The 12,242-nt window shown below is 31.5% G+C and overlaps 1 protein-coding gene across 1 annotated transcript; it reads left to right on the plus strand.

Moving 5' to 3' along the window:
• The first annotated feature begins 1,913 nt into the window (after window positions 1-1,913).
• On the plus strand, window positions 1,914-7,759 carry LOC131849860 (waprin-like protein). Its single transcript, XM_059199991.1, has 4 exons — window positions 1,914-1,962; window positions 3,831-3,887; window positions 6,797-6,952; window positions 7,567-7,759. The coding sequence occupies exons 1-4, from the start codon at window positions 1,959-1,961 to the stop codon at window positions 7,665-7,667; spliced, it is 318 nt and encodes a 105-aa protein (XP_059055974.1). The 5' UTR covers window positions 1,914-1,958; the 3' UTR covers window positions 7,668-7,759.
• The last annotated feature ends 4,483 nt before the right edge of the window (window positions 7,760-12,242 follow it).

The following is a 12,242-nucleotide window of genomic DNA, read 5'->3' on the forward strand; positions in this document are numbered from 1 at the left end:
TGTAATTCTTGGATTTGCTACGTAAATTAGTGTACCCATCGGTTGTTACTTTGTACCCATTTTTACGAAAATTGAATCTCGCACACTTATACTTTATATAGAGAAGGAATGCAAAATGCTAAAATATAAAAAAAACTATGCATGAAAAATACTCTACAAAAACACACACTACTACGTATTTGACACACATACACGCACTTTTGTTTATTATTGAAGTATGTGGCCAAATTGAGAATAGTTATATAAGAAGAAGAAGAAGAATTACATAATATTGTTATTAATTATGGACCACTAGTGGAGCATTCATATATATGTATGATAACCCATTACAATACATGTAAGATGTACTACATGTATAATTTTCAAGCAATTCACTTACAAAAAGCACATAGCAAAATTACAAATCTACAATTATAAGAAATTTTAATTTTTAGGCGTTACTTATTGCTAATAACCTAGTACAATATTATGTTATCTGTGCTAGTACTAATATCGATCAACCAGTTAATGTAGTACTATGCTTATAACAATAAAATGTTCTTAGCTAGATACCACATATTCTACATTCTATATTATAACTATATAAAATGTACAATATCTGTCAACTGACAGAAATTCAAATTTAAATGACAAAAAAAGGAAGCATGAATCCCTGATAGTAAGTAGCAACCAACGCCTATAAATATAAATACACATATGAACAGGACATCACGTTATAATAGGTACATCCCCGTATTACCACTCATATATAGATATTCTAGAAGACCCTATGATGTCAAGGCGCCGTTTCTTGTACTTTCACTGCCATATCTAACTGAAAAATATAACGTTGAAAGCAATGTGTTTGGCAGCGTCACATTTGACTTTAGAACCTATTGGAAATGCTATTACTATAAGAGCACACTGTACGTCTCCCTGTACGGCATTGAGCCCTATACGTAAGCATGTTTACCATTATCATGCTAGCGCGTTGGCCCTACATATTTATTATATTGGCCATACCGTACACAGTGTACATTGAGGTTTCTTGATATATTACATAAAAGAAAGGTCATTTTTAATTAAATTCATAAATTATCTATTTTCCACTAGGAAATTTTGAATATAGCCCATATATAAATTATAAATACACGTAAATTATATGTACAATCAATGTTAGTGGAAAATGGAGCAATAACATATATATAAAATTACTCATTGGTGACACATAAAGTATCGAATAAAAGTTCTATAGGGACCTACCGACTGAATCACATAGTTCGTCGTAGTCACAGACTGCTTCGAGTTTCTCGGATTTGTCAAATCGAAACGAAGTAATTCATCACCTAATGTAATGGTTGAACTAATTATTGCCATTATTAATAGGTATATTATTAACTAACTGTAATGGCATCGACTGAAATAAAAATATTTTTCTAAAAGAACCCTTATTACATATACCTGTAGATAAAAGTGGACACCGTCAAAATCGATTCAGCCATTTCAGAGATTAGACGAAACAAACAGACAGACAGACAAAAATTGTAAAAAATATTATTTTGGTGTATGTATGTATGTATACACCAAAACAATGTTTGCACCGTGCGAGGAATCGAACCCGCGACCATTGGAAGTAAAGCGGTGTGCTAAACTAGCCACTCGTATCCTTGTTGGCGATTAAAAAATCTGTGTAAAAATGTCTCTTAATGGATTCTGGAGGATATCAAAACATCTTCCAGGCAGATGAATCAAATATCCACGTGTAATTTATAGTCAACCAACCGTATATACTTATAAGTAGGTTTAGAATAATGGAATAAAGGATTTTATCATTGGTTTAGTCACAAGCGTTGACCGCGCGGCGAATCAAACAATTATGAAAGTAGGTACGTAAAACAACATAAGGAAGAAAATGAGATGGCAATGTAGTCTGAACATCAGCGAAGATTAGACGTGTCTGCAGGAAATCGAGGAAAAACATGGGTAAGTTTAACACTATTTCCTTTTCAGATATACTATTAGTTCATAACAAATATGACATTGATTTGTAGTTATTTCATAAATTAGCCTCGGTAAATTACCCTCGGATTAACACACCGCTGCACTTTACTTCTAATGATCGCGGGTTCGATTCCTTGCACGGTTTAAATATTTGTATTTATGAGAATGATGAATACAAATTATTGGTCTGAGTGGTTTCTATGTATTTACATTCTGTATTTAAAACTATCACTAAAGTTATCCTGTATGATGAAATTATAATTATATTAGCCCTGGACAATTCACACAGCACCATCTAGTTCCAAGCTTAGAAGCGCTTGTATTATAAGTACTTAACAACTGATCGTAAATAAATAAAATGTCATAAATGCATTAACAAACCAATGCAAATAATCATACTCATAAATACAATTTTTACAATGTGCGAGGAATCGAACCAACAACCATTAAGTAAAACAGTATTTTAAACCGCTAGACCACTAAGATCCTCAGTACTTATTACTGTGTCATAATGTATTTAGTAACTTGGGACCATGGAATATGATATGGATTCTTTTATCCTCAACTATAGGAATTACATTATAGCCTTCGCAAGTTCTAAACCTGTTACTTGTCGGTTCCTATTTTATTATTAGTAGTAATTAGCCATTGAAAGCAATAATTAGTATATAAAAACTAGCCAAGTCAGACCTGAGGCTACAATATATTATCCTAAGTTGTAAGAAGAAATGATATTTTATATTGTTATAAATAAATTTCAGGAGTGACCATTGAACTTGGCATCCATTTTGATCTCACTTATTTTGTCGTCGAAGTCAACAACCAATGCATATATCATAATATTGAACTTGGCTATCACTTCATATTTTTTTTTTATGGTATACATATATTACTAACTATTTATGTATATTTATCTACAATGGTGGTCTTATCACGAGGTTGCTCATCTACATGTCCGTCATTAAAAAAAAACACTAGTTATATATGTATACTTACTCGCTTTAGAATCATTCCTGGTAACTACTGGGTAGTTAGCACTAATTTTACCATTCTTGTTTATTAGTAGATGCCTAGTCTTGTGCAGTTTGCGAAAGAACTAGTTCAGAATAGCACCCAAAATAACGAATTATCGGTAATAGTTCGCATATTCCTCGCTTTTTAGTTAATTTAATAAAATAAGATATATTAGTAATATATTGCACGTAGGTACACGTGCAATATATTTATACGTAAAGTAAAAACTATGTAAAAAATGTGTTGTAAACCATAGTAACAAGTGATTATTGTTTATTTGTTTCTTTGTTATATAAGAACATATTATACTGATACCTAGGAATATTTTAAACTTATTAAAGTTTCTGGCCCATCTGAATAGAAGACACGTAGTTAGTAAAATAGTAAAATGCATTTTCTATTGCTTCGTTGGTTTAAAAACATGACATAATAAAGGCAAAAATATTTGCTGGATGGCTCACAGCCTTGCAGCAAATATTTTTGCCTTTAAAATTTCCTATTATTTATTTACTTCTTAATTATTCGCTCTCGTCTCGGGCTACAACAATGTCCCGGTTTTTTTAAGCAAATATGGTCCATTTTTTGTTGATCTGTATCTGAATCGTGACGAGAGCGAACGAACTAATAGTTCGGAGAGCAATTGCGAACTAAATTGGACGCTCCTTTCGCGAACTATTTATACGCAAGACTAATTACAACGATAATTACTACACCAGAGTATACTATACTATACTATAGATAACTATAATATATCTAACGTACTGTCTGTGTTATAATAAAGAATCTATATACATAACTTGCCTGCCGTATCTTAATTTTTAAAATGTATTTTTCAGGTTACCTTACAATAGTGCTCTGTTTTGCTATGACATTGACGGTTATCAGTGAAGCAGGTATGAAATATTTCCTCAGTTTCTTTATTATATACATAACTAGCTGACCCGGCAAACGTTATGCCATATAAATTAATCAGTTATCGATCGCCGAGAGTAAAAAACTATTAAAGTATCTATCGCTATTAGGAAATTGGGGTTGATGGTAGCAGGGTGAATTTAGGGTTGCATATATTTTTTATATGATATGCTTCTTTCTCTCTCTCTCTTTTTCAGCATATATCACAGTCCACTGCTGGACGTATGCTTAATCATAAAGTAAATAGTACAAATCTAAAAAAATAAATTTTATCACTCATCACTTATAACCTACTGAATGTACCACTAAATTTTCACGAGAATTGTTCGATTTGAAGGAATTTTGTTATAAACACTGAGACACGAGAATTTTATATATTAGAATATAACGACTTGTTTGATAAGTTACAAAACAATGTAACATTTCATTCAACATAGGTATTAATTAATGAGTACTTAATTGTACCTATTATATTTCATAATAACGGTATACTGAATGTAGTCCAATTTTAGAAATGTACCTATCATTTGATTCAGAACAATATTCATCTTACCGACAAAAAAAAATAGAAGACATTTCTACTAAAATCTCTAGACCGAACGAAACGTTGTAGAGCTTAGTGTATGTGGGAAAGAGAAGGAAGCATTATGTCGTCTCTATCACACATTGCTGGCATCATGTGGGCACTAAGCTGTGAAGTGTGAATGGCGAGAACAGTTGTGTGAGAGCCAATAATTAGGGGAACAAACAGTATATATATCTAATACTAGCTGCTCGCCTTTTTAGTTAATTTAGGTGAACAATGGAATATTAATAATATATTGCCCAAAATTGAACATCCCAATATATATAACGATCTCAGACCCATAAGTATTTTACCATTTCTCTCAAAAATTCTGGAAAGGGCATGTATATAATGATTATTGTTTATTATGTTACTGATACTAATATACTACCGTCAATCAATAAGAACAGGGGCCGTGGTACTGTTACAGCGCTGCTAGAATATTTTAGACGATATACTTGCAGAACAAGATGTTGGACGTGGTTAGTACTTGTTCTTCTCGATTCACTCGTGCATTTGGTCTTGATATCTGGTTGCATCTTTCCAAGTTGACTAAAATATTCGATGCACATGCAATCAAATGGTTTACAAGTTACTTGAGCAACATATTTTGGCAATCCGTAAAACTACGTAGACATGATGGCTCATATTATTTATCCACTCCGAAATTATAAAGCGTGGAGTTCTCAAGGATCAACAATGTCCCTTTTTTTAATATATATTGTCAGATTTAACGTTATTAAACTGATATCACTGTTACGTGACGATACAACTTATATCTCGTTAAAGCAACAAAAATTAGAGAAACATTGAAGGCCCTTAATGATTAATACGCATTGACTCAAATTAATCCGTAATTACTAAATTTATGATTCTTGGTATAAAAAACAGATTGAATATATCAAAAATAGCGATCCCGTTGTAAAAATTTTAAATACTTATATACAGGAGGTTAGTGAAGCCAGGAATCTGGGTATTGTTTTTGATTGTATCCGTTTTGAGAGCCATATACGGAATCTTGTAAAGAACTGTTTTTATAAATTGAAAGTTTTATATAAAATAAGAAATTGTGTAAATGAAAAAACGCGCATCACTCTATGCGAATCATTAATTTTATTATATATTATGGAACTTGGTGTACGGCAAACGTTATGCCATATAAATCGTATGATTCAACGTGTACAGAATGCATGCTGTAGATTCTGTTTTGATATTCCTCCGCGTACACATGTATCTCCGTTCATAAATAGGGGTTGATGCTAAATATGGAATCACGTCGAAAATTACACCTTGCATGCTTATGTTTTTAAAGCTGTCAGAGTATCTTCTCTCTCTCTTTTTCAGCATATATTCCACGACCAATATGGAGATGGTACATAGGACTCTGAGGCCACCATTAGTACAAAAACTAAAAAAATAAGGATGTTTTATCACGACCAAATGTTGGAATAATATAACCTCCAATTAGAAGTATTCCCTCGAAACTTTTTCACAAAAATTAAAAGATTTGTTGTTGAACAAAAGTCAAATGATTTGTCTTTGTAACCGTTATACAATAATGACATATATTTTTATATATTTGAATATGGTTTTGTTGCTTGATAGTGACATATATGACAATATAACATTTCATTCAACTCTTATGCAATAATTCTATTTTCTCTTTTGTTTTTCATATTTATTTTATTATATGAATTGATAATAATTTCCTATATATTTTATGCCTATATGTTATACCTATCATTTGTTTTAATATAGTTTTTTTTTTCTTTTTTAATATATTAATATTTATGATAATGTAATAGGGCTGATTACAATGTGGTCTTGTTACATGCGTCCTCGCGTATGTCCGAACGAATATCAGTGGTTTGCTTGCTTGTATGCTGCAAACAATACACTGAGGTGCTGCCTTTTTACGTATCTATGCACACACACTACGTTACTCATACCGTTTTTTGTTATCTGTATTGCATTTTATTTTATCTGTATAATTGTTGTGTATTGTATTTTGTTTGACTTCACTAATGTAATGTGTATATCTGTTTTATTTTTGTTCTTATTATTACAGTGCCTTTTGTGTGTGTGTGCCTTTAACATGAATAAAATTTTTATCTATCTATCTATGTATTATATATGTAAACCTTCCTGTTGAATCACTCTATTTATTAAAAAAACCGTTTCAAAATCCGTTGCGTAGTTTTAAAGATTTAAGCATACAAAGGGACGGATGAACAGCGACAGCGACTTTATTTTATACTACGTAATGATAATTATTAATCATCAGGTTTTGTAAATGTGTAAGTATTTCCTATTTTGTGTATTCAGCTAACAGTAGATGCCCACCACCATCCAAGGTGTACGGGTGTACACCTAAATGCCATGAGGACTACGACTGCAAGCACGGGAAGATTTGCTGTCCAAACTCTTGCAACACCAAGTCTTGCGCAGATCCATCGCCATACTCTATGAATACAGGCAAATGTACGTAAATTAAAAATAATTAAATATTTTCTACTCTAATCCGTGGTCTAACCGATGAGAAAGATCACATATTTTTTGCTTTTATTTTTAATTATTATATATAAAAATACAAATACTAAATTAATTTCTCTACTAAAATAAGTTGAAATCCACTAAATTAATTAAGTAATTGTAGCGGAATTAAACAAAATATATCCATTAAGAAGTCCATTTGACTGGACTTCCGCAAAATAACACATAATTCGATAATATATATAAAAAGGTGCAAATAATCTTGTGAATTAAATTTTATGTAACCTGCATTTAGTTGATTAATTTTTCACACTGTCTCACAAAATTTTCACCATTTACTTCAATAGATACCACTGCTGATGCCACAGGGTGGTATCTTAGCATCTGGCGGATAGACTACTCTAAAAGGGTAAAAGATTTTAATAATTAGAACATGTTGAGGAATTTGTTGATTTATTTTACGTGGTAACTTTTTAGTATATGTTAATTTATTTTACGTTCTCTTTTTTAGAACATGTTTATTTATTTTTCGTTCTATTTTTAAGAACATGTTCATTTATTTAATGTATTATATTTTTTTCATGTCAATTTATGTTTTAAAGATGGCGGTGCTGGCGTTTACTGTGACGGCGTGAAGTGCAAACCTCACGAAATTTGCAAACCTGATCGATACAGTAAGAGATTAAAATGCCAACATCCATGAAAACCCAATAATTATGTTGGACACAAAAATATCATTATGTGTCTATACAAAAATATCATTATTTACAAATGAATGCGACCTCCAAATCTATATTCCATTACATTACATTTCAGTTGAATAAACAAAAGTTCGTACGATTAGTGTTTTATTTAAGTCGAATCGAACTCCATTACTCGAACACAATTACCATACATATGTACTTCCATACTAATATTATAAATGCCAAAGTACATATGTACATCCTATACATGAACAAATCTTTATAAAATTTAACTTGAAAGTAGGCTATATCATGATGATAGACGGGAGTTACATTTTATCTTAACAAATAATCTGAAAGAGTGTGCAATGGGATAAGAAATGAAATGGTATTTATTTGGTACATGACCAGATATACATTCGCAATCACCTTAAAATAAAAATGAACAAAAACAATAAAAAATACACAAAATAAAAAAAAAAATACTAAGAATTACCTAATAAATATACATATACTTAGTACAAATATAAACAGAAAATAAAGTAAAAAACAGAAGATATTTGTGTACCATAATAATTTTGTATAAACAGTAGACAAAGTCGCGGGTGACGGTTAAGCAGAATTGTAGATTTATTAATTTAAAAAAACGGAGAACCAAAGATTTGATCTTGAAATCGTATTTTCCGCTAGATGGCAGAATTAATGACGGTAGTCTAGCGGTCTAGTATACCGCTTTACGTCCGATGGTCGCGGGTTCGATTCCTCACACGGCTCAAACATTTGTAATCATGAGTATGATTATTTGTATCGGTCTGGGTGTTTCCTACGTATAACATGTATGTTTTACAAAAAAAATCTATGTATTTGTATCAGTTGTCTAATACCCATAACACAAACTTTAGTTCGCTTAAGTTGGGTCTAGATTGCCTGATTAAAAAAAACTTAATGATGCAAAAAACTATTTTTTTTAAATCGTAGTAACCATGTACCGGCAATACCAAGCCAAAAAAATTTTAATAGAGTATATTAAAATAAAGTTTATAAATACCACAATAAATATAGTTATTTTTTTAAGGAAACAACAATATTTTCAACATTACAAGTTGGTTTTTATGTCCTATTTTGTACATGATACTGCGTAAATTGTCCCGTATTATTATAAACTTTTAGGCAGAATACCCATATAGGTACAGTATTTAAGTAGGTAAACCTTATTTTGTTCACTATGAATTACTTTCGCAATATTTCCTCGTAACTTTACTTTTTTCTCCAATTATGCTGACTGTACTGTCGCCAATAGCTAGTATAGTCAATAACTTCTCAAGCTAGTAAATAAGTAGTAAGGCTTTATTCGGCTTTAACCCTCGCCGCGTAGCAGCCGCTGCGCTGCGCCCTCCAATAAAACAAATCACGCGATAACAAAGTACCTAATTTACTCTGATTTACAATAGGTAAACAATAAGTGACCGTGTTCTTAATTTAAATTATTTTGTTTTTGAATATATTTTTAGTCTGTGTTCTTTAAGTTATGAAGAAAAAGAAAAATGGCGGGAAAATAGTTTATTTTGTAAATCTATGTATGAAATTGCATATTATTACGATATATTTGTAAGCAATTGTTTGCATAGATTCATTTTGAATATAATGCATGCAAGTGTAAGTGTGTATTACTAAATATTTTATTTGTATGAAACTGCAACCCCTTCTTTTCAACCGACTTCTCATAAACGAAGAAGTTCTTAATTCGAGTGTTTTGTTTTTGCGTGTTAGTCTATTTTTTCGTGGCCTGAATACGATATTACATAGCACCATTATATGATGTTACATATATTTAATTTTGGTTATATTTTTTTTTTTTATTTACAAGGCAGTGTCGACTCTTCCATACTAATATTATAAAGAGATTTAGCATGCGAGTATGTGAGGTTGTAGGGAGTAATCTCTGGATATACTGAATCAATAAAAAAAAATGTTGTACTAATAAAAAAACCACTTTATTTGTGAGTATCATAAACTATATAACATCACGCTACGACCAATAGGAGCGGAGCTGTAATGAAAAACGTAACTAAAACGGGTGAAATGTAACGTAGACGAAGTTGCGCGTATAGTATACCAGTATAGTATACTCGAATAGTGTTAATTGCTCTATGGACGGGTCAAGTATTTATAGATCAATCAACTATTTAGTCGCAAAGATACTTATTTTATACCTACAACAGTTGTTTTGTTCGACTGTAATTCTTATTAATAGATAAATTATTATATTGATTGTACTCAGCTAAATAGAGCTCGAGGAGCTAAATAGAACTTGCTCCTTTGAGGAAATTATTAATAATAATAATAATATTTCTGTTTACCAGTTGTAACATTTAATATAGATATTACGCGGGTAAACACTTATAATGAAGGTACAAACAGTAAAAGTGCAAGTAACAATAAAATATGACAATTCTAAAAACTGTAAAGAAAATACATAAAACATTGGTACAAATGTATATATATAAAACGTGCAAAGAGTTTGTTACACTGCCTTTTTTTTATTGGATTGTTTGGGCTATTGTCAGGTTCTTGGACCTGTAGCACTGCGACATACATAGATCTATTGTGCACACCATCGGGACATGAATTAAAGGATATTCTTAGGAGCTATAGTTTTTATCTCCTTAGGATAGACTGTAAACTTTCCAAAGGAGATATTATGTTCATGGATGAGTGCGCTACAACCACATAGGATGTGTAGTGGCATTTCCTCTTCAGTTTGGCAAAATCTGAAGATTTTTGTTGTGCATACGCTTAGATTTGCCATGTGTTTATTCAATTTTCAGTGTGAAGACTCTACACTGCTACTCTTGAAGCTAAGTCCAATTCCTCTTACATAATTAATCAATTCTTTCATTGCTATTAATGTATTATAGGAAACATATGTTTATACAAGTCGAAATAGAAAATCACGTACATTTGTTCCGTCATCATTCATTTTATATTACACTACTGTTGATATAAGCTACTAATGACACCACTCATTTTTACAGTCACGAATGGTACTGATCAATATCTCATCACTTATTCAATATTGTGAAGCCAATTATTAAAGAACCTATTTGCAACTTGCATATGAATCATCATTAAGTAAATCCTTATTGAGCAGGAATTGTTATTACTTGGACCTGGTGTCCCTTGATAAAAGAGTACCATGGTAGGTTCCTTAGGCTTATGCTTCCTTAGCAATTAGGTCAGAATCTACATTCACTCCTAATAGTGTTCCCTCTGACTGATCCTGTGCCCCTTCTAAAAGGGTTCGAAATCACGACGGCCTGAGCCGAGGCTTACCTTTAACGGTGCCCTTCGAAGTCGTAACCGTCATGCAGGAACTAGTCTTCAGCTACTCCATAAGTCCTTCTGCAGGTTTATAGTGCCCTCTGCACTCTCCTTTTTCATGCGATAAATCAATTGCATCTAGCCCAAAAGTTTACAAGCCTGATATCAATTTTTTCATTTCAAACTCCACAATAATATACCTGTATACTTCTCATTATCTAATGTAATATTAGCAAAATGCATGCACAAATTTTAAAAAGAAAAGAACTCATTCCTTCTTAAAAGGCCGGTAACTCACTTGCAATTCCCCTGGCGTTGCGGTGTGATCGCATCAGGTGAGACGCAAGCTCGTTTGTCTCCTATGCTATAAAAAACCGCGTAAACACACAAACATGAAAGATTTGTTTGTAGTGACAAGAAAGCATACAAAGCAGTCAGACCTAGACTAATATATTATGTAAAGAGACCATTGATTGAAATATGTATACTACCTATTGATCAGTTAATTGAAGAAAATAATCTATCCTTTGACAGGCCTTTAATATTCAAGTATTTATAGATGCGGAGTAAAGAGAATGTTTAAAATATTCTTTATGTAATTGTAAATGGTAACCCTCACCTATATACATAGACAGCACCGTGGAGGTCACGTAAACATCCCTGAACCCCTCATGCATTGCTATTCTTGATTTAAATGTCCTATCTCGAGAGTCTTACAAAACAAGCAAACTATAACACGCGTAGTGCTTTTATATGACGGGTATTGCTTGTTATCACCTTGGATGCTGTTCTAATTACATAAAAAAAAGCAATGATCGAAATTTAAATATTTGTAAGACGTTTCAGTTCTACCACAGATAATATAATATTATATAGTTCTACCACAGATAACATAATGTTCTACAAAGAGTTAGCATCGGACAGCCAGATCTGTTGAAATTAGTATGATTAAAGATAGATTTTTGTAAAAAAACCTGAAAAATTGTAAGTTTACTATTTTTTTAATGGTTTTGCAATTTCAGGTACAAATTGTATTGTTATTGAATTGAACAAATGAAAATTAAAAATCTATTTTTAGAATAGATACCAATTATGTTCGTATATATTGTTTAATCAGTGCCAAGTCGTTATTAGCCACTAATATTATATATGAACAGCCATTTTGTATTGTAAAAATATGTCGTATCTATAGTACATATACTATTATTTTTCTATAATACATGTGTAATTATGAAATAGCTACTTATTTTTAGCTCTGTATTTGACATAATTAT

The sequence above is a fragment of the Achroia grisella genome, unplaced genomic scaffold (genome assembly GCF_030625045.1).
Source record: "Achroia grisella isolate CSIRO2021 unplaced genomic scaffold, CSIRO_AGI_Agris_v1 utg660, whole genome shotgun sequence".
NCBI classification, from domain to species: Eukaryota; Metazoa; Arthropoda; class Insecta; order Lepidoptera; family Pyralidae; genus Achroia; species Achroia grisella.